Source organism: Mastomys coucha, unplaced genomic scaffold (genome assembly GCF_008632895.1).
Source record: "Mastomys coucha isolate ucsf_1 unplaced genomic scaffold, UCSF_Mcou_1 pScaffold5, whole genome shotgun sequence".
NCBI classification, from domain to species: Eukaryota; Metazoa; Chordata; class Mammalia; order Rodentia; family Muridae; genus Mastomys; species Mastomys coucha.
Window position 1 is genome coordinate 85,556,970 of NW_022196911.1, and position 24,071 is coordinate 85,581,040.

The 24,071-nt window shown below is 42.8% G+C and overlaps 1 protein-coding gene across 5 annotated transcripts in view; it reads right to left on the reverse strand.

Moving 5' to 3' along the window:
* Ankfn1 (ankyrin repeat and fibronectin type III domain containing 1) overlaps positions 1-24,071 on the reverse strand; it is a 407,382-nt gene that overhangs the window by 252,826 nt on the left and 130,485 nt on the right. For all 5 annotated transcript variants that reach the window (XM_031350944.1, XM_031350945.1, XM_031350941.1 and 2 more), the window contains one exon: positions 7,840-7,880. Coding sequence is in view for 3 of the 5 variants with exons in the window: in XM_031350941.1 (XP_031206801.1) it covers positions 7,840-7,880 (41 nt within the window). In the remaining 2 variants the exon portion in view is untranslated. The remainder of the gene's footprint in view (positions 1-7,839; positions 7,881-24,071) is intronic.

Below are 24,071 nucleotides of genomic sequence, written 5' to 3' on the forward strand. Positions count from 1 at the left end.
AAAAAAAAAAAAAAGAAAAAAAAAAAGAGTTAAAATAAGTACACAAAGTATACACACACACTCTCACACACAAATGGTTATAACACATATACACACATATGGATATACACATATGAGTACACACACGCACGCATACACACACACACACACACACACACACACACACACACACACATGCATGATTTGCTCCCCGGTGCAGAGCCCTCTATCATTTTCAGAAGCAGTATGGGGAAGGTCATATTGAAATTACATAAGAAGTGGAGAGACTATCACAGGCCACTCATAATTTGGTGACTCTGTAGAACCAGGAATGATTAGGGGAAAGAGGTAAGTGAGAAAGGAAGCAAAATGAGCTGGGATTGCAGTGCATACAGCCATAGAGAGGAGTGTGTGTGTGGGGGTAACGGATTGAATGGGATATGTCCCCAACAGCCATAGAGAGGAGTGTGTGTGTGGGGGAATGGATTGAATGGGATATGTCCCCAACAGCCATAGAGAGGAGTGTGTGTGTGTGTGTGTGTGGGGGGTAATGGATTGAATAGGATATGTCCTCAGTAGGCTAATGTTTTTAAACACTTGGTCCTCTGTTAGTGTCACTGTTTGCAGAAGTTATGGAACCTTTGGGGGTTAGAGCCTTGCTAGCAGAAGTATATCGCCAGGGCATGTTTGTAAAGAGTTTATAACCTTATCCACTTCCAATTTACTCTCATGGCTTCCTGTGTGTGGCTAAGGATGTGATCTCTCAGTTTCCTGCTTGGGCAGTCTGCCTCTCTGCCTTTCTTGCCATTGTAGGCTCTCCTTCTGCCAAAGTAAATCCTCTCTTTCTTGAGTTGGCTCGGTCACACAAAGGCTTTTAGGCTCTGTGTGTTGTTTTTATCACAGCATCAGAACCTAAATACGCCGTGAGGCTTGAGCAGTCACCACAGGGAGGGTGCGAGGCCATCTTGAGATAGGCTGCTGAAGAATGAGATACAGTCCTTTCTGAATGGCTTTTGTAAATGGTGACCATGTCGTTCACCTCTTCAGATGCCTTTGTTTCCATAGAATGTGTATCTGAAATTCGGTAGCCCATAAAGTAGTTTATTTAGTCAAGTTGCACTATCATGCCCATGCTGAAATCATTACTTGAATTATCCCCCACAGTCCTGGGGTACTGTGAACAAGTTATGCTCAGTTGTTGTTCCTGTTCACACAAGGGGGTGACATGGCATGGCCCCATTGTGAGAAAAGTGAAAGCAACGATGACGACATTCTTGTTTGTTTTTTGTTTTTTTTCAAGATAGGGTTTCTCCGTATAGCCCTTGCTGTCCTGGAAAGCACTCTGTAGACCAGGCTGGCCTTGAACTCAGAAATCCACCTGTCTCTGCCTCCCAAGTGTTGAGATTAAAGGCATGCGCCACCACAGCCCGGCAGCGATGACATTCTTAACTATTGATCATTGATTTCAGTTATTGATTCCGGTAGTTTCCCTGTATTCCTTACCTGGATTCATCCTTATAATAACCTATGAGACAATCAGTCATAAAGGCATGTTCTCACATCAGGAATAGGTTCAGGGAGATGAGACACAGCACAGGACTGGCAAAGTCTAGTGTGGATATAATGCAAATGACCCAGACTTGAGCTCTCATGGGAGTCAGCGTTAGAAGAGATGAAGATTGCCATGTAGTAGCAGACATGTGTTGAACTCGCCTTTTAGTTTCTAAAGGGCACCCATATCAATCTGTAGATAGGTCCCTGCTGGGGCAGGAGAGCTGCTTGTTAGAATTTGCTGCTCTGTTTTGGAAAAACGTTTGCTGAACATCGGGTTGTGCAGGAGAATGTCACAGACATTTCAGGGGAGACAAAGATGAATAAAATATGACTCTCTCTTCAAGAAGCTCAAAATCCAGATATTCCTTCTTTACCAAACCTCTTGAGTGAAGTCAAGAGGCAAATCAAACTGGAACACGGGTTTAAAGATGAAAAAAGAAATCAGAGTTCCTGTCAGTTCTCAGGAATAGTCTGAGACGGAGCTATGATCCAGGTAAAGGTCTTATGTTATGGAACATATACAGAAGGATAAGCCAAGCTGTAGCAGCTTAGCTGTGGCCTCTTAAGGCCTCTGGGTTGACCTTGGGGCCAAAATGCTGTTAAATTGCTTGATGCTCTCCCCACTAGACTAATAGAAGTCCCACACCTGGGATGAAAGCTTTGTTTCCTTGGAGCTCTGTAGGGCCTGGCTTTTCAACAGTGTCTTTTTATTTCAGGCTGTAACATTTTAAGACAGACATTGAAAAGGGAACCTGGACAAAACCGAAAGCACTAACCTAACACAGTCCTTTGAAGGATGCTTAATGGGACAAGGGAAGTTTAGTCTGGATAAGGAAGACTCTGAGAGTGCATGAGATTAGATTCCAAAATATTTGGAGAGTTGTCATGGGGGACGAATGGATGCTTCTAAGCTGATCTAAGAAGACACAGCCAGCACAAGTGACCTGGAGTCACAGGGAAGCTATCTCAGGCTAGCTAGGACAGTCTTTCCACTAGAACAGAGGAATGGAAGCGTGGTTCCTATAGGGGCGTTGTGGCCTCTTAGGTTGGGGTATTGGACCTTAAGACATTGGACCTTTCCAACACTTCTCCACCCCCCTGCAATTAACAATTCCATAACCAGAGCATTTGCTAAGCCTTAGGAATCACAGTAAGGTCATATTTTCTCCAAGGCAGACCTCAGGGATGTTAATTAACATATGAATAGCAATTATCTGTAAATTCCTTAGAAACTTAAGAAATAATGGCATTTAGGTCCTGACCAGTATAGAAATAGATGTCCTTTAACCTTAGATCTCTGCTGCAGAGCGGGAGGCCATAAGCAAGGGGAATCCACTAAGTGGGACCTCGGGTCTGTTTCCAGACAAACAAACAGAAGGAATGCAAGGTGAGCATGGGTGCACCTTCAGATCCTTCAGCTTGGATGCTTAGCAGCTCTGAAAAGGCAACGGAAGGCAGCCAAGCCTTTGCAGAGGCAACGAAAGCAGACAGAGGAAACCACTTCGCCCTCGATAAACGCCCCATCTCTGTACGGCTTGGCACCACAGACCTCTGCAAAGACCCCTTCGACTGCTAGGAAGGAGAAGCAAGGGCTGTCAGAATACAGCCAAGGCAACAGATTCTGGCACATGTGAGCGTGTGCACACGAAACAAGCAATTAGCAAGGAGATATAGACAGGCTTGTCCAAAGAAGAGGCTGGTGGCGGGGAGCCTGTGGTACATGGCAGGAGGGGGGCCCGAGGGGTGGGGGATGGGGGACAAAATTCCTCTAAGCTTGGTGAATACAAGGAGAAGGAGGAGGAGGAAGGTAGGGAGGGGAGCCCGAAGAGGGAGACAAGAGGGGAAGGAGGAAGAAGAACAGGAGGAAGAGGAAGAAGAGGAAAAGGAGGAGGAAGAGAAGGGAGAGGAGGAGGAGGTGGAAGAAGAGGAAGAGGAAAGAGAGGAGGAGGAGGGGGAGGAGGTGGAAGAAGAGGGAGAGGAAGGAGAGGAGAAGGAGGAGGAGGAGGAGGAAGAGGTAGAAGAGGAAGAGGAGGAGGAAGAGGAAGAGGAGGAAGAGGAGGAGGAGGAAGAGGAGGAGGAGGAGGAGGAGGAGGAAGAGGAGGAGGAGGAAGAGGAGGAGGAGGAGGAGGAGGAGGAGACTGACATTGCAACCCAGACAAACCTCAAGAGGACTTTAGAGGAAAAAATTTTTGCTCAATTGATGAGAGCCTCTAGACAAAGCTGTGGGCCCACAGTTTATTAGAAGTTGCTTCTTCCCCCTGGACCCACCAACTTCCATCATTCTCGAGCATTCTTTCTGACTTCTTTCATTAATGTCCCCTTCTTTCACTGGAGCCAACAGAGCTCTGGGGAATCTCCCCTTCCCCCACCACCTCAGCCCCACCAACGGGGCATTGAATGAGAGCCAGGGTGTTGTCTGCGTAAAGAGAAATTGCAAAACCACAAATTGCAGAAAATCCAGACTGCCAAAATATCGAAAGGAACACACAATATCGCCATGCCTCTTAAAAAGCAATTGCGCGTTTTACAGGCCTCTGGGTAGCTCAGGTTTGCTTGGCAACTTTCTCACACATACCACCCAGAGAGAAGACAGTGCGCCATCAGAGGCAGTGGTCCTGAAGACTGCTGGGACTTGAGTCCAATGGCAGGAGGGGCGAGACTGAAGGAGACTGCCAGGGCTCAATGCGATTCTATTTTCTGTGACTGTATATACATTTGACTTTAAGGCCCAAAGTTTGTCATCAGAATGTTAGGAACACTGCACAAAAAAAAAAAGAAAAAAAAAAGAAAAAGAAAAGAAAGAAAGAATCTCCAAACCAAACCAAACCAACTAACCAACCAACCAAGCAAAAACCTCATACAAATCCCTTACACATGAATGTACTTTTAGGTGCCCCCCAACAACAACAGTCTTAGATGACTAGTATAACCTTTGAAACAGTCAACAAAAGTCATCTTCCTTTCTCTTCTTTGATCTTCCATGATAAAAGAACTTAGAGAGTGAGGTCTTCTCAGAATCATGCACCTCAGAGAGAGTGAAATGGGAGGGACTAGGCTGTGAGAACTCAAGAGTTTCACTCTGAGGGTTCCTTCTATGGACCTGCCCTATTTTTCCATGGGGTCTATTTTCTTGACTTGGCCAAGTCGTCCTCTTCCAGTGAAGTTGGTATTCCATGTTTGTACACATTTCCAAAACCCCATGAATAGAGAGTACTTATTGGTGAGCTGAATGTTGATTGTGTATCAGTCATCCTTAGGTCCCCAGAAATGCTGATGACTATGGCTACCAAAAGGAATTTGAGTAGTCATTGACTGGTGGGTGAATATATATACATATATATATATATATATATATATATATATATATATATATATATATTTATTCATTTTATTTTATGTGTGTCTTAGTTTGGGTTTTATTGCTGTGAAAAGATACTATGACCAAGGCAACTCATATAAAGGCAAACATTTAAATTGGGGCTGGCTTACAATTTCAGAGGTTCCGTCCATTATCATCATTAATGGAAGCATGGGAGCATACAGGCAGATATAGTGATCTAGATCAGCTGAGTGTTCTCCATCTTGATCCAAAGGTAGCCAGAAAGAGACCGTCTCTTCCACACTGGGTGGAGCTTAAACACTAGGAGCCCCCAAAGCCTGCCTACACAGTGACACACATCCTCCAACAAGGCCACACCTATTCCAACAAGGCTACACCTCCTAATAATGAGTCAAGCATATTCAAACCACCACAGTGAATATTAGTATTTTGCCTTTATGTATGTCTGTTTACCATGCACATGCCTGGCACCCAAAGAGGTCAGAAGAGGGCACTGGATCCCATGAAACTGGAATTATAGATAATTGTGAGCTACCATGTTGGTACTAGGAACCAAGCCTAGGTCCTCTGCAGCTGCTCTAGTGCACTGAACAACTGATAATCTCTTGAGCCCCAGTCTGATGGTTTTAAGGCATTTCTGTGACTCCCTGGGGAAGAATCAACCTTCTTCCAGCCATCCAGAGAAGACTTGGGGGTTTGAGTAGACCCCCTTTTGTCTGGATAGTGTGAATTCCAGTGCTGTTTACACACTGGAATTTTTCCTAATGAACTAGATCACTGTGCATTGTGTGTGATCACTATGGTGAACCAGCCAGTTCCTTGTTCTTGTTCTGGCCAGAGATCTACAAGGCAGTGTGGGTGCTTTAACTGAGATCTTGATAAAGAGATCCGGGGGAGGGTGGTAAGAGTCATCATCGATATGCTTATGTTTATACAGAGTGGTTTAAGATGCTGCTTTGAATTGCCTTTTACTGGAGTTGGAGAGATGGCTCAGTGGTTAAGAGAAATATTGCTCTTCCAGAGGGCCAGAGTTTGGGTACCCAGCAGCCAAGCCCTTTAACTTCATCTCCAGGGGATCAGATACCTCCTTATGCTGTCCTCCATGAGCACCTGCACACATGTACAAATGTAATCCCTTTCCCCTCCTCTCTCTACTCCTCTAACTCATTAATAACCAACAAATGAAAACAAATCTTATAAAATATTAAACTGGTGGGTTGGAGAGATGGCTCAGCAGTGAGGAGCGTGTACTGCTTTTCCAGAGCCTCCAAGTTGAGTTTCCAGCTCCCACATCAGGTGGCTCCCAACTCCTTGCCCTGACTCTAGCTCCGTAGGCATCTGCATTCACGTGCAGCACAACCCCAGCCCCCACATAAAAAAATAATTAAAACTAAAAAGAGACCTTTAAAAATTAAATTGCTGGTCACCTAATATTTACCACGGACACATACAAACTACATTTTAATATTTAATATTTAAATCGCTTAGAACACTTGTGGAACTAACCTGACAGTGCCATATGTTAAAGAGCTATTAAAAATGAACACATAGGAAAATAAGCACAAGGCAATCCCTTGAAGTGAGTGCCATGTTCTAAAAAGAGACGACCAACCAAAGCTCACATCTGTACAAGCAATATGCTCACGATAACACATGAAAAGGAGGCCTGCTCCTGAAAAATCTAATGTGACTTTATTGGGAAAAGCCACTTAAAATATTCCTAACATGCAGGCATTTTGATAACACAATCCAGACCAAAGAAATAGAACATGAAGCTCAACATTTAGAAACAGTCTGGCGGATGCATAACACTTGGACGTGAAGTTTGAATGATGCTGAGAGCCTTTTGCTGCTGATGTTTGAATATTTACCAGTGAGCACTGGGATCAATTTGCTGGAAGGAGCCAACAGAAAGACATCACCCTGGGAAGTCAGGATAAACTAAGTTTTTCTTGCAGTTCAGCTGAACACATTGTCTTAGGGACTGAATGATCCGAGGGGAATTTATTAGCGCTCCTGTGGTATGCGGAATTCCAGTGAGGCCTTGGGATTCTGACAGGTCTGAGGATGTCTACTTAAATGCTTCAGTGCCTGCTAAGATGAACCCCTTGCTGGAAATTCTGTATAAGCCAGGACTGTATAAACTGCAAATGGCTGGCTCCGCCTTTTGTTCTGTGGTTGCTTATCTTGTGACCGCCCATCTTCACTGGCAAGGAGCTCATTAGCTTTTTCAGCTACTTGTGAATACCCTACAGCCTTCATATGGGACCTAAATCAATCCTCTGCCTTTTGAACTGATGTATTACTAGATTATTCCAGAGATAAACACATACTGAGATACATATTCTCATGCTAATTTTAAAGGCAAAACCCATGAAATGCCTATCCTGCCAGTTCAGGCCCACCACAATTCTATCTGGCTTACAGAAGAGAAGAGATGTGTAGCTTGGTATAGACACTGAGAGTTCCAGGGTGAATGCAACATACAGGAGATTTGCTCTAGAAAGAACATAGGTTTACAGAGTAGCCATTAATTAGCAGATACATGAAGGGAGTTACTGAGGAAACTACCTTGCCCTTAAACAAGGAGGGGCCTGTGAATCCATGGTGAGGACTGACTGAGAAAAGAGAAATAAATTAGCCACTCCAGGGGTGATGAATATTCAGATGTTGGATGTCATTTAGCCATAATGTCACAACAAATATGCATAACCCCCCTTTGCTTTTAGATGCAATATTCTCATAGCCACAATCCCAGGTCTTCTTTCAAAACCATTTCTGAAATGCTTCTATGGTGTTCCACAAAATAAGCCCCATGAAATGTTAGCTTCAAACTGTGGCCTTGTTTAGTGGCACCAGATTTTAACGATGCAGCAGTAGGAGGTAGGAAATGGGAGCCTTAAAGACGAGGTTCTCGGAGCCACAGCTGAGACACAGATATCATTTTGAAGAAGAAATGTACTTACATTTTGCTGCAAGTGAAATGTCTGTCTTTGAAGGGCAGCCTCTGTAATAAAGAGAGAGAGAAAAACATGTTTAAGAAATTGTACAGTAACGAATTGAAATGGGAGGAAAAAGAAACCCACATTGAATCGTCTTTAAACGTACAGCCACTGATGGAAAAATAATGAGGACTCTATAAAGATGAAAACTTATTTATCAGGAGATTCTTCCAGGGGAGCAAGAAGCTGGAGCCAAAAAAGGAAGCATTGAAAGAAAGCATTTAAATCAACCGCCATATCTCCTTCCACACTCAGCTCCCAGCTCCTGAGCATCCTGAATACTGATGTTCACTTTGCCTCCCAGTTCTTATCCTGTAGGAAAACTAGGAGGCATCTGGTTGCCTAGCTCACCAGCTTAGATTCAACATTCTCTCGCTTCTGGTTCATATTGGCATTCTATCTTGTTTTGGAAGGCCCAGTTCTGACATATTGTTCCATTAAAAGAATGTCCTCAAAAACAAACCAAAACAAACCAAAACAGAACAACAAACAACTACAGTTTTTTTTATACTCATGTTTATTGGGGTAAGTGGACTGTTTTCTATTCCAAGAAATCAAAAGCATTTGTAGGGGCTGCCGAAGGGAGCCTGCAGGGGATGCCAGGGTTCTCAAGGATGGCAATGAAAAGGGAAAACAATTGGGCTACCTGTCCACTTAGAAGGGATTCGCCAAGTGTGCAGGCAATTTCTTCAATATGACAGCCATTCAGACATGTAAGCTTGTTTTCAAAATAAACTTGGTCATAACAGGGGGAGTACTTTTTAGGGTAGCATGTTTAATGGACAATGCCAGCCAAAATCCTCCCTCTCCACCCCTACCCTTCATCATTTCCCAACAACGTGACCGACTCTAAACATTCTGAGATTTGAGTGGATCAAGGACATCTTTTAGATTGAGCACTTAAGTCATCCAAGGGTCCTCAGACCCTCCTGAAGATCTCACTGTGGGCACTGATCTGGAGAAATTTGATTAGCCACTATGTGAGGAATATGCTTCTGGTCTCTGCCATTTGATTTGGGTATTACCCCCCACCCCCCGCCACCTACACAGTTTTTGTGCTATGCCCATATGTGCATGCATGTGTCTGGAGGTGCATCCATGTAAGAGGTAAGTATGGAAGTATCTATAGTCAATCTATACATACACGTGGAGGCCAGAGGAAGACTTCTAACACTTCTATTATCTTCCGTTTATCTTTCTCATCTTATTCCCTTGACACAGGGTCTTTTGCAGATCTAGAAGCTTCTGTTTTTACCTAGTCTGGCAGGCCAGTGAGCTCCTGAGAAGTTCTAGTCCCACAAGACCATGCCTGGCTTTTACATGAATGCTAAAGAAGAGAACGTATGTCTTTATGCTTGCTCTTACCAACCGGCTGAGTCATCTCCTCAGCCCCGACCTCCGTCATTTTTCTTAATAATAGTATAACTTTAAGAACTAGTTCAACGCTCAACAATGGATCAAAGGTAAACGTGCTCTTTCAAAGAACAGTCGTAAGAGTTAAGATGAACAAGAAGTGTAAAATAGTTTCACAAAACAGTGGATACTATCTATCATACGGATCTGGAATGTTCCAGACCTACACACTCAGATTTTAAATGGTTGGTCTTCAGCTTGGCACAATTAGCAAGTGATCGAACTTTGAAGAAGTGGAATTCGGTAGGACAAGAGAGCTCTGATCCTTTCCTTCCTCTCTCCTTTGCTCCCTGGCTATGAGGTGAATGGTTTTGCTCTCTTATGGCTTCCACCACAGTGTGTGGTTAGGAGTCCAAAGCAATGAAACATCCAGTTACAGACTAAAGTTTCTAAAACTCCGAGCCAGAAGACCATTTTTCTTTAGAAGTTGATAAGGTCAGATGTTTGTTACAGGAACAGAAAACCCACCAGTGCACTGAAGGCTTGCTAAATCTGAGTTGGTGCTGTTAATGTTGTTAGAAGGCCAAGTTGGGAAAGCAAATCAAGAAATGGCACCTAGGAAGGGAGTAATTTAGACGTTCTTGTTCGGGTAAGATATTTCCCCTATCAGATGTCAAAATCACCCCAAATTTCTCTCCCAGATTAGTTTATTGGAGCCTCGGTTCTTGTCTGCCGAGTATAATGCACACAGTCAGTATCTACACTAGAAAAGCCTTTAATGTGTGTTAGCAAACCAACTAATCTCTTGGCCATGGGGAGGGAGCTCAAAGTTGTCACATTGTTAAATTGCTGGCCCCATAAAGAATGGGATCAGTGCTGTCTATGCAGGTAGGTGTTACATTTTTATTGGCTGGGTTTTGTATATAGGCCTGGTAGTGTAATGTGTGTGCCACTAATTGGAAGAAACCATAGATGCCTCTCTGTTTCTATGCTCCCCTACCTCTTGTTCTTCTAAGTACAAATGTGTACTGAAAAGGCTTCAGAAATTGTGTCCTGATGCGCTCCTTTGAGGAACTCGTTGCTAAGAAACAAATTTAGAACTCTTTTACCTCCTAAGAAAAGTTTTTACTATTTTCTTAGATAATGGGTCCTTTAGCCACAAAGTCTGAACAAAGAAAAATTGTCTGCCATCTCAAAGACTCAATGGACAAGGACTCTTCATTTGGGGAAAAATTTTCTAGGATATCATTGATTACTTTAAACACTATTCAAAGCACTCCTCAAGATGGCATTATGTAGCTACCTAATGTGTGGTACTTATTATTTTCCTTGGGGTACAAAATAAGTGAACAGAGACTTCAGAGCTATGTAAAAACTAGTCTTTGCTTTTTTTAAAGGCTTGTTTCTATCACAGACAAAGGAGAAAACAAGCCCTTAAGGTGATGAACTAACTCATTCACCAGCCTGTTGAGTACCACTGTGTGCAGAGCACTTTGCTGGCTCCTAATCATGTACCTTCCCATTCCTTATAAATAACTGTCTGGTTCTAGAGACTACCAGACAGTTTGGAGAGACCCCATGACAACCTGATTCAGAATTATACTGCTGGCTGGTGACAAGGAAGGAGGTGATATTGTCTAGAAAGAGAAATTTACCTTTATTAGGGATAGTTACTAAGAGTCCTGAATGCTTAGTGTGTCACGAACTGCCTGAATGCTTTTTCCCGAGAACAACAACTTAAGAAGGTTTAGTTCCTACTCCAGGGCAGAAGGGGAGAAAGCTGGTGTGTGTGTGTGTGTGTGTGTGTGTGTGTGTGTGCGTGGTGTCACATACCAAGCAGAAGTGGCCAAGGGGTCTTGGCAAGAGACGTTGGCCTCTTTGAGGGTCTTAGAACCCAAGGCTGGCATTGGCAGTCTTTGACATGTACTTTAGAGAGCCCAGGACTGTGGATTTTGAGATAAAGTAGCTCTTACCTTCTATGATGAATATTCAACTAATTTCATCTCTGTTTTATGTTATGTCTAGTTATTTGCTCCATTCTGTGGTAGGAGCAGCTATTTTGGATTCCATTTTCTCCCAGGAGTGTTGGGACCAATGTTCTTAAGTGACTTCGTAACTCAAGAATGACTAGTGAAGGCTTTATTCAAGGGAAAATATTGCTAATGGTCAGATAAGGCTTTATGAATGGTGGATGCCCTTTGCATTCTGATAAAGTACTTTTTAAATAGAACCTGACATTTCAGTACTGGGCCATAGCTCCATGGTAGACCATTTGCCCAGCATGCATGAAGTCCTAGATTCTGGCCAAATACTTCCAGGAAAACAAAGCAAAAACCATATGACCTTTTGAGTTGGAGGCACTGGGGTTCGGATGTTGTAGTTTGAGGGCTTCGGTCTACAGCCCTCAAACTGAGCCCTGAGCATATGCAGTCTCAGAAATTCTACCAAGCAACATGGTGATCTGTAGCCAGTTACTAGACCCGTTTAAGTTTGGATGCCTTTATCCTTAAAATGAGAACAGAGCAGCACTGCATCTCTCCTGACTGCTATGTTTATTGGAAGACTTAATGCAGATAGGGAACAGGGCAAACACTTGGACCATCCTATGAGTTTAACATGCCAATAGTTACAGCTGACTTTCCTAAGCCCCAACTGAGAGGGTACTTACCGTCCAGGCTTCTCCTGCTTCTTAAATGGCCACAGGTAGGCACCAAGCTTCCTAGCCTTTTGTCTCTGACTTTGGGTCCAGTATTAACACACCACAGGCTCAACTTGAAAAAGTCCTGTCAGATTGTTTCTGGAGACTCTTCAGAAGCAGCACTTTTAGTTGTCAGTCCCACTCCTCAGTTACTGCTGGTGTTTAAAGAATTTCTAAGCGTTTCCAATGCTCTCTCTTATGGCATTGGAATTTGGCTATTTTTCTACATAGCCTCAGCACTGTATCTCTGCCCGGACCTGGGTGGGCGTTCCACTGCCTTACTGCATTTACTTATAAATGGTTTCTTGTGTTTTGATTTCTTTCTAGCTTTTTAACAGTTAAAGTGATTTTAATTTAAATAAACAATTTTCATTTCAGAGAGTCTGGAAACTACAGAAAGCACCAAAGCAAGGCAAAGGAGCTTAGAACAACAGAGATTTATTTCAATGCGTGTAAAGAAACAAGTGTCTTGCTTGGTGATCTAGTCTTGCATCTATGAGACTGTGCATCTGGGGATCATTCTTAATGGTCTATGCTAATCAGAGCAAGCATGTGCATGCATATGTACAAACTCCTACACACCCCTCCACATGTGCAAATCTCTATCATTCATGGTTTTTTTTCAATGAAAATAATATGCTATATTATTCTATATAATGTGTTTTTATTCTTTATCAAAAGAATTTTTATTTTTATTTTATTTATCTTAATTTTTCTTTTTAATTATATTTTTAATTAGGTATCTATGTGTGTGACTATGTGTGGGTAAACACAGATGTGTGCAGGTGACTTGGAGCTGGAATTACAGGTGGTTGTGAACCACCTGATATGGGTGCTGGGGATCTAACCCTGACCCTCTGCAAGTGCTTCCCACTCATGAACCTTTCTCTGGTCCCACTTTTCTCCTTTAATTATAATTTTGTACACATAACTCACTAAGTATCAGATGTATGAAATATGTTCTAGGTGTTGGGCATATAATTCTTACATAAACCCAGTGTGGTAAACCACCAAGACATTTTTAGCTAACTAATGGCACAGGAGACCTGTTGGAAAATGGACCACACTTAAACTGATGTGAGGTAGCCGGTGTAATGGAGTGATGCTGAAACAAGTGAAGTTTTTCCTATGTAAAGGAACATAGACTTTTTCCAAAGAAGGGCTATATGGATTTGCCGGAAATGGTGAGTTTAGAGCAAAGAGAACTAAGGTGTACTTCTACTTTAAAACTTTTAATAGTTATTATAAACTCCAGGGTGTGTGTAGCAGGAACGGCAGCAGAATCACCTCTATGTAAGCACTGGGGGCTGCTCAGCTACAAAAGCATCACCTGCAGGAGGACCTAATTGAAGACTGCCCGAGAGACCAAGGATTGCTGGTGCAGACAATGCCAGCCAATCAGAAACTGCTGTTTAGAAGCGATGCTTTCTTGGGACCAATGGGATGCAAGTAGAGGGTATTAAAGGAGCTTGCAACAGTGTTCAGGTGAGCTTGCTGCTGCATTTCTCATCTGCTCCCGGAGTCTGTGTCATTGACTCTGCGCCACTTCACCCCCTAACCCCCAAGAACTGGTACGGTCGGATGACAAGTAGTCCAGGGCACCGGCAGCAGATGAGAACATATTCCAAATGTATGATCCAGAAGAACCTTCTTGCCAAGCATTTTGAAGGACACACATGAAAAACAGTAATCTGGGTGGTCAGGGATAAATCTTTCAGGTCACTGAGATGTCATAGTGAATTGGGTGTAGGCTAGAAGGCTCACTCTCTATAGAAAGCAGCATGCACAAAGGCCCTGATACAGGACATCTAATACAAGACACTTGCCAAGGTAACATGTTATTAAAGAATTCCATGTGGAAAAGCAAGGAGAGGTGGGGATAAACCAAACAAGTTAGGTCATCTCAGCCATGTTGAATATTATTCTCAGAGCTGCAGAAGACAGTTAAAGGTTGTTAACTTAGGAAAGAGATGTAGGCAGGTTTGTGCAGTCCGTGGTTTGGGGAGGAGTGTGAGGCAGTGTCTGCTCACATTGTACAGGCCAGATGCAGAAGAAGCTACTGAGGGATGGCTTCCATTTTCAAAGGCCTGCCCCTTGTGAATTACTTCTATCAAACTCCCAAAAGCCCTACAGTCTTCAACACAGTTGCCCCACAAACTGGGTACCTAGTGTTCACATACAGACCTATCAAAGACACTTCAAATTCAATTGATAATGAGATTTATATGTGAATTATATGATAATTCTACTTAGTTTTTTTTTTTGAGCCTCTATACTATACTAATGAGTATTTGAAAAGGGAAAGTTGACCTAGACCTTGAATAGATGGTATAAGATATATCTGCATTATGAAAGGGATAGGATTTCTAAAATTAGCTTATGGTTGGCTGGACAGGAGGGGAACAGGGTCCTTTGACAGGAAAGATGGAGGGCTTTTAATGGTAAAGATGTTGACTATTCAATCTTAAAATTAAACCCCCAAACCATTTACTATCCTGTAGTGTTGATTTTCCCCATTGTTCAGGTCCTTTAAGTAGAGCCAGAATAACCCACCCAGCTATGGGTATGGGAAACTTATCTCTGGGCTAACATCTGTGGGGACTAAACTTTTAAGTTTTTCTCCATTACCCTCTGTACTGCCTGGTTTTGTGTGTCAACTTGACACAGGCTGGAGTTATCACAGAGAAGGGAGTTTCAGTTGGGGAAGTGCCTCCATGAAATTCAGCTGTGGGGCATTTTCTTAATTAGTGATCAAGGGGGTAGGGCCCCTTGTGGGTGGTGCCATCTCTGGGCTGGAAGTCTTGGGTTCTACAAGAGAACAGGCTGAGCAAGCCAGGAGAAGCAAGCCAGCAAGGAACATCCCTCCATGGCCTCTGTGTCAGCTCCTGCTTCCTGACCTGCCTGAGTTCCAGTCTTGACTTCCTCTGGTGATCAACAGCCATGTGGAAGTGTAAGCTGAATAAACCCTTTCCTCCCCTACTTGTTTCTTGGTTTGTGCAGGAATAGAAATCCTGACTAAGATACCCTCCTCACTATTTTTATGTTTAATGAAAATTGCCCTTGAGAATAGACTCCTTTGCTTAGAACTGCCAAGAAGTTCAACTAACCTGTGATATGCCTACTTTCTGTCATAGGGGGCCAGAGAAGTGTGGGAAATCAAGTGTCAATGGAGCTGCACCCAGAGAGGGACCACATTAAGAACACAAGGTCTTCTTGTCTCACAGGTCTCCTCACAGATGGGTACCCTGTGGTATTGGTCCCCACGGGGCTATGTTTTAGGGACCATCACAGCATGCTGTGTATGTAAACCACATATCTTTGGTGAGCTAACATTGACCCTCCAAAAAGCTCTTAATTTCTGCAGCAGGAGCTTCAGTAATAATTCAGCCAGAAGGAGAAAAGCAAATACAAACTATTTAACTGAAGGTGGCCAGTTCCAAGGATGCTTGGCAGTTCCACTCATATTCAAATCCATGACATCATTAAAATAGGATCTGGTACAGAATATTTTCAATTTTCAGACATTCATTCTCCTATTGTCAGCTAACAATACAGACTCCTAGAAACCTTTCATGTCTCTTCAGCACTGTTTAAATCTTATAATTAAATGGTGAATTTCTTAGGATTAATTATTCAAATATCAAAGTGATGGGTTTGAGCAAGCAATAGACTATCTTTCTAATCTGTGCTAAATAACGTAATCTGGTCATGGGACCGAGTGTGTACATAGCAAGCTATCAATTTTAATGAAGCATTGCCTTTGAAGTCACAAGATATTATGAAGCCCACATATAAAAAATCTGAAAGAAAAAAAATAAAATAAAAGGCACTAAAATTCTTTCTCACAAAAGCTGACCTCAATCCGAGCTGTTTTAAAGCTTCTCCACCTCAGGAGGTCACAGTACGGGAACTCTCTTCTATAGTATTTAGAACAATGTTTCACTCCTTGCAGCTATGCAAGGAAGAGTAAGCCTCCAGGAATCTCAGGTAGCAAGATTCTGAGTACCCTGGAGTCTCTCTACCATCACTGCCTCTTTCACCACTAGCTCTGCTTGGGACCAGCCACAGAATCTGGGCATTTTGGTGTCAAAATAAAAAGCCCCTTGTTCTAAAATGACTCAGATAGTCAAGATGTTGACAGCAGGGCATTCGATGAGCCCAAAGAGATCATGACATTTTAACTGTTAACCTTTATGCCTCTGCCTGGCTGGCAAGCTGTGTTAGTCCAGCATCAGTTCAGAGCAGGGCAACCAGAAGCCTTGGTTTCCCAGTTTCCATGAAGCGTTTCCAGCTGCTGCTGTGTTTGGGGATCACTGGATACTCTCTAGTTCTCAGTTAAATTTGTTGCTTTCAAATCCGTGCATCGGAAAAAAAGATAAAGGCTGGGCGGTGGTGGCACACGCCTTTAATCCCAGCACTTGGGAGGCAGAGGCAGGCAGATTTCTGAGTTTGAGGCCAGCCTGGTCTACAGAGTGAGTTCCGAGACAGCCAGGGTTAGTTAGAATCCCAGCCCTGGGAAACTCTCTCTGAGAAGCTCTGAGACGTTACAAAGCAGCACACGAACTCAGGTGTGGAGCCTTGGATGCTGGGATAGCTTTCATGACCAGAGTGAGCAGGGCCTTGCACTGAACTACATCTCGAGTTCTTTGTATCACCTTGTAGCTCAGACTGCCCTTGAACTCCTCTTTCTCTGCCTCTTTGGCACTGGGGTTATAGGTGTGGGTCTGAATGCCTGGCTAACCATCTCTAGCTTGCTTTGGGGATAATGACTTGTGATAAATGTAGTTTTTGAGGTCAACAGTGGGTTATTCAGACTTCAAATTACACACAAGGGCTAAATTCCACCCAGAGAAGAGACCTCAAGTCTCAGCTTTGGGCTTCAGTGCAGTGCTGGGCCCTGGGAACACCAGCTCCAGCAACCTATTAGGGCTTCTCTTTTTGTCTCAGTTGGAATTGCACAAAGGGTAGGGAGAAGGGCGTGTGGAAGACCTCTTTCAACTTGTGGCTCAGGTATAAAGTCTCATGGTGACTTTTCTTCATAACACTTACATCTTAAGCACACTATGATTCTTAAATCCATATCTGATTCCAATGTGGATTTAAGATACCCTGACCCAAGTAATGGTTGGAAGTGAATTAGGACTCTCCACTTATATTAGGCATTTGACTAAGGCATATGTTTAAAGAGCTGTTGTCTCGAAGTAACTGTTTCCAGGATACATTTTTGGGTTGAGCAAGAACCAATAGGTTTAGAATATAGACTTTGAGCTTGCATTTAAATTTGACTGTTGGAAAGAGAGACCCGAAGGAAGGTACTCTCATGGGTCTGAAGCACCTGTTTCCTCCTAAGAGATCAGGGAAAGACATAAGCCAGGAAAAAAATTTAATGCTGTTGAAATTAAAGCCAGAGAAGCAGTATGATTGGGGCCCAAAAAATTCCAATAAAAAATAAATCAGAGAAGATAATGGAAGTGAACAGCTTCCCAGTGTGCCACCTGTGGAGAACTGTGGGGAGACAGTTCCTTAAAGCTACCAAGTTTAGGGACATGGAATGGCTAAATGGCTCTCTACAGAATTCTATAAACAGGCTAGGAAGGCCAAGATGAAATGCTCTGGAGGTCATCCACTTGACCAATAAAACGTTCTTTTTTTTCTTTCTTTTAATTTTTTTTCCCTGTAGTAGTGAGGCAGAGTAGATGGATATTCTAGGAATTGAATGGAGCCAGCCTTCTCCTGGAATGTTCAAGCAAAGGAAAGAGCCAGCCTTGTGGTCGTAGCTTTCTACTGAAGGGTTTTTGCCCGTATCTGGTATCGAGGCACATTTGGCAATGTCTGAAGCAGTTTTAGACTATTGTGATTTGGGAGCCGGAGGAGCTGCTGACTTCCTGTGGTGCAGAGAAAAAAAGGAGCCACAACAGCATTATCAAGGCCAATGTTGGCGCTGCTGAGCCTGAGGTCTGTGTCTGCCCTGGTTACTTTTCACACAACTGTGATGCAGATGACTTAGAGCTTGTAGGCAGGGCGTGGGGCCAGGGCGTGGGGGGAGGGAGGCTTATCCTGGATCATGGTTTCCGAGTTGTTACTCTATCATAGCTGGGTGGGCTTTGTGGAGCACAGCAGTCTGTTTCATGGAGGGCCAGCAAGCAGAGGAAAGGGGTCCTGTACTCTGAAAGCTTCTGTATTTAGTTCAGGAATCAGACCATGGTACCCACAATCCTCTTTGGAAATATCCTCATAGTTACACTGGGAGATGTGCCCCACTTGTATCAGAGGTCACTCTAACTCTAGTCAAGATGGCAGTGTAGATTAACCCAACCCACAGTCCAAGGGAAGCCTTGTGTGAGGATGGAGGCAGATGTTGGATTGACTGGTTCACCTCTACTTGAAGGACTAAATGCTGATAAGATTTATGTGAACTATGGGGATTTGGGTGGCTTCTGAATTGAATGATGTCACTCATCTTAATGAAGGACCTCACAGAATCAGAAATAGCACCAGGAAGCAAGCAGACAGAATGGGCTGGAGACAAAGAGAACAACCAAGGAGGGGAAATCTTGGGATGCAGCTAAGGACGCCAAAACCACATGTAGATAAGATGAGGAACCAGGTAAGGGCCATATTACTCTTTTATAAAATGCTAGAGGCATTCATTGCTACTGGAGGAGGTAGATGTCACAGATATCACTTCTTGCTATTAATCAAGTAGTGTAATGTTCTCAAGGCCCTGGAACTTACATTCTGAGAACATTCAAGGTTTGGGGCAAGAGCATACTTAAAGCAGTGCTTGCAGGAACTGCATCACTGAGAGTTTTGCTTGTCGCATCTCTAGAAATCAAATGTTCTGCAGTGAATAAATATGCCAGCATAGGAAGGTCATTGTTCAGAACTGGCTCCATTGAAGTGGTTCCCATAACCAGTGTGCATGGGGATTTACCTGGGTACATTCCCAAAATCTAGGATGTGGACCCCACGCTCCCAAGTTGCCCTTTGGATGAAGCTGGGTGGGGCCTGGAAACCTCCATGTCTGACAAGTCCCTGGATGAGCTGATATTGCCTGGTTAAGGAACACAATCTAAACAGCACTGGCCAGCAGAATTCTGGTGTAGTAATGCTGTGGCTTAGATTGAATTTGTTCCCCATAGGTTCATGTATTTGAATACCTGGTCTCCAGCAGGTTGTGGAAACTTTAGAAAGTGAAGCTTTGCTTGTGGGAGTAGCCACTGGGTAGCCCATCTTGAGGATTTATTGCCTGGCTCCTCTTCCTATTTGTTCTCTGCTTCCTGTGTGTGAATACAACACAACCAGACAGCTTTCTGTTCTTTCTGTTCCTGCCGTCATACCTTTCTCATTGTGATGGACTGTATCCTCTTAGAACCGTAAGCCCAAATAAATCCTTTCCCCTTCCAATTGTTGTTGTCCAGATATTTTATCACAGCAACTAGAAAGTAACTAAGCCAGGGAAGCAGAGATGGTAGCTGCCACCTTGGGAGCCCACTGTAGATGGAGAAACTGAGGCAAAAGTTGAGGAAGAGATAGTGGGCCTTTGTAAAGAACCTATCCTTGGTTCAGCACTTGGGAGAGGGCTCAAACAAAACTGGAAAGGAAGGGAACTAGAATATATGGCATAGGGCTGAGCCACAAAAGACCTGAAGAAACACTACCGAGATATCTTGATTGTGCAAAATTAAAAACAGAGAGAAAACAGAATCATAAATATAATTGGCAGTTTGGCTACTTCTTTGTCCCAAGGATATTGCAAATTAACCTTCACATAAATGCATTTACTTAATATAAGTCAATGAATCAGGAGGCTGTATTTCTTTACCTTATGCTATTCCCCAATAACCACACAGAAAAATTAAGATTCATTCACAACTGTATCTCAATAGCTGAGCAGTTATTGATCTACCTTTACCTCCTGTGCTAGTCTGGCTACCTTCCAACTCCATCCCATGATACTTGCATATTACTATTGATAAAATGCTCTTTGGAACTCTTCTTCATGGCTCCATTTCCTCCATCCTGCCAGCTGATCTGAATCTCCCTCTCTCCTTCTCTCTTTCCTCTGCTGGCAGACATCCCACCCTATTCTCTGTTCTGCCCAGTCATTGGGTGATCAGCATTTATTGACAAGGCAGAGCATAAATGGTAAGAATTGTTTCGACAAACTTGAGACAGGAGATTCTTGGTATAACCATCACAATGCCATGTCCAGATCAAAACAAGATAGGAGGGCAGAGGAACCAGCATTTGAATAACCCAAGGGTAAACTTTACCCAATGTACAAAGCATTATGCTTATAGGATGTGGGAACCTCAGGGTCACAGAGAACTGATTCACTTCTGTTGGATCACAGTGGTTATACTCCATGGTGTACACAGGTCAAGTAGAGCATCCTTACACACTGAGTTTTCTTCATTGGCTCTTTCCTAGGACAGTGTTTAGGTTTGAGCCGATATCCAAGATTGTGGGTCTGGTACTACGTATCCTGTCTTCCTTGCTGATTTCTGTGTCTACCAGCAAGGAAGTAGATTAAATACTCAGATCCTGAACAAACCACTTTCTATGCTTTTAAATCGAGTAAGAGACTGTTTAATGAAACCATGACTATAGCCATCTCGTAAGAGATTATCTTGTAGCCACTGGGGGAAAGACATAGCTTTATAAACAGTTGTAATTACACAGAGGAAGTGCTATGATATGTTTGAAGAAAATGAAATTGAATATGTAATATCATATGTACTTGGGAAACATAAAAACAAAACACTCACAGGCAAAGTTGCAGAAAGAGATGCTGCAAATACACAGAAGGGCTAATGGTAAACAGTGGGGCTTTCTCCAAAACTTTCCACAATGACCTTAAGTTTCATTTATAATGGGTATAGTAAATAATGTTACCATTAAGCATTTCAATCAATGTGTTGTATTGCCTTTAGCAAGAGATAGATAGGGACGTTTGCTTCTCACCGAAAGCAGGTGGATAGATGAATTTCAAAATGGTAAAGAAGTGAAGACATTGCTTAGAAGAAAAGGAAAGATTTGTGACTGTCAGAAGATTTGCAGAAGGAAGACCCAGGGAGGATTATAGCCCAAGATATCCTGACATCTCTTGATTCTTCAGGATTGGTATAGAGTTGATGAGCTGTAGTAGAAAAGGTGTCCAGCAGAGCTGACTGACATTTAATCATCAACTGCAGAAGTGTGAAAGTAAGTTTTAGCACTCTATAGATGTAATGGAAATCAACAAAGTCGGGAATTGCTTTAATGACTATCACATGGTAAAATAGAATAGATTGGCTAAAAAAAATTCGAGTTTTCCCTTTGAGAGGGTGGCTACAGGATCGCTTTCCTTTATAAATGAGGAACATAAACTCATTGTCAAAAGTACACATTGTCAAGTGAGTCAAAAACAAAAATAGTTTAGCTTCCTGCTCGTTGAGTCTACTGAGTTTAGGTTGTGATTTCAGCATTGAGAGGGAGAAACTGATGGTTCATGAGGAGCTTCACAGAGAGCAGAAGTGAGAGAAATTGCAAACAGATGATATGCAAATAAATATTTGCATCCGTTGGCATAAATATTTAGAAGTGCTGACAACTCCCAATTATTTTGTTTTAATTGGTTCACACAGAAGCTAATTTTTGACAATTGGACTAGGCCAATTAACACTTCAGTAGCTGTGCTAAGGCCTTTGATCTTCAGAGTACTCTTTGGGAGGGGGGGGGGTTGGGTGCGGACACAATTGCTTGGGTGACGTGGAGTCTCCTTTTTGCCAAAATAAAAATAAAAACAATCTCTTCATTTAATATCCTATCCCTAAACACAGGTGTTTTCAAGTCTCCCGCAACCAAGGACATCTTGGCCTAGGAGAACGGGGTGAGGAAGGAAGTGACAGGAAATCCTTAAATCAGGTAGCACGAGGATTGAAAGTCGAAATACAGTGTAAGACAAAACCCGTGGAAGTGTTGGAGGTTGGAATTGTCTCCCTTGAGACCAAGGTTTCTAATTAGCAAAGTATGATCACAAACACTGCCTGGAACAGGATATCCTTGCAGAGAAGGCAGGCACAGTGTGAAAGCTTGCCCATGTTCTGTCGTCTTCTCCTTAATATATTCCCTAGCACCAGCCTAGCTTACTGATTATATATTTTCAGTAGAAAACCAGGCATATGTATCTGATCTTATTGAGCTTTAAGGTAAGTGTAAAACTGAGGAATGTTGAGAGTGGGAGAAATAATCTTCCCTACCAACTAGCTACCTAATACCAAATGGTCAACCTTGAAAACATACATACAAATAACATTATACAGATTATGTGTATGCATATATATACATATAACATTAGTATACATATACATATACACATAATATTAGTATACATATATATTTACATATAATATACATATATAATATATATATACACATACATGCTTACAATTCCCAATATATATGCATCTAACAACAATAAAGAGGCCATGGATTTGAAAGAGAGTAAGGAGGGGTCTGTGGGAAGGTTTGGAGAGAGAATAGGGAAGAGGAAATGATGAAATTATGATAAAAAAAATTAAAAGAAGCTTGAAAGAAAGAGGAAGCTTGCATGCTCTTCCCAACTTTCTCTGACTCTTTTCTAGCTCCATGGGAGACTGCTTCCCTGGCCCCTTTATGAATAAAGTCACATGACTGGTTCTGGCCATTGAGTTAGGAGCAAATAGGAATGACACAAAGTCATGTTCTTTGAGTTGCATGTGCAGGAGCTGGAGGTACAGAGGCCTAATGTGTCCCCTCTTCCTTGTGGAAGTCTGTATGTGGGGAGGTCTTCAGAATGATGCATAGAGAGAAGCTCGTTGTGATGACACACGGCAGATAGCGCATTTCACAGTAAGTCTACAGAGAGGCCATATTCGTGCAGCCTGAGTGACTTGTCTGAATCTCAATTCTGGCTCATTTAAAAATGCTTTCCATCAAAATGAAAGCAAAACTCATTTCTGACCACGATTAGAAGCTACAGAACTTGAAAAAGACGGCAGGCAGGGGCAATAATGCCAAGGCCTCGACTTGCAAACAACAATGACAACCACTTTTGTTGACATTTTTACCTCAGTATTTCTTGCAGCTTATTTTTCCAAAGTACAATTCCAAATGTAGGTGTGATTTCCACCATTTCCATATGTGAGGATGAATGCTCCTTCTCACCATTGAATTCTTTAGAAAGACTTCCTCTAAACATGTGGGGAGGAGGTTCTCCCACCTTAGTTTCTTTCCCCAATCTCAGCATCCATTCTTGTCCATGGCTATCCAAGTGCTTTCACTGTGAAGTACAGCTCAGGGCTGCTGAGGTGGGGGAGTACCTTTCTATTGGCAGCAGGGCATTTCCTGTTGCTTTAAGATGCGTGGGAACCAGATGATATCTGAGGAGTGTTCAGAAGCTAAGCGGGGGGGCTTGGTTCAATAAAGGCAGAGCAAGGCAGGGATTGTCTATATCATCATAGAGAGATAACCCAAGCAGAGAAGGAGTGGAAGGCAGTGGAGAGCTTACATCCCTAGGATAAGAAGACTCCCTGATATTCTGAAAGGTGTGGAGAGATTAAAGAAGGCCTCTGATAGTGTCCTCAGGGGCATACCAATGTTTAGGGAGATCGTTAAGACATCCAAACTGGAGGCAGGAAGCTGCCCATGGGTGGCTGTGTTGAAGGAAAGGAGGACGACTCTCCTCTTGGTACTTATTTGGGGTGCCAACTATGTAACTCCTAAGGTTGTCTCTGTTACTGCTCATCTGACCTTCCTGGCTGGGACTGGGGAACATGGGACCTGCTACAGCTTCTTCAACCAGAATAGGCATTATTCCCTTGTCTATAAGTGTGCAGGTTCTTCCTGATGATTCACTTTTGAATGACTCTGCCATTTAATTGTGTGCAGAAATTACCCCCTTTCAGTGATGAGGAAACCGATACTAAGAAGAGGAAATGTTTAATTTATGGTCAAATACCTAACTCACAGTAGAGTCAGAATTATAGTTGAGGTCTCTTGACTTCACTTGAATACTTGTGGCTCTTTAGACTGAACAAAGATAAAATCCCACATTCTCTTGTCTTCTGACCTTAAGAAAAACCCAGTGCTGACACTCAAGACCTGGCTACACACTCTCCTC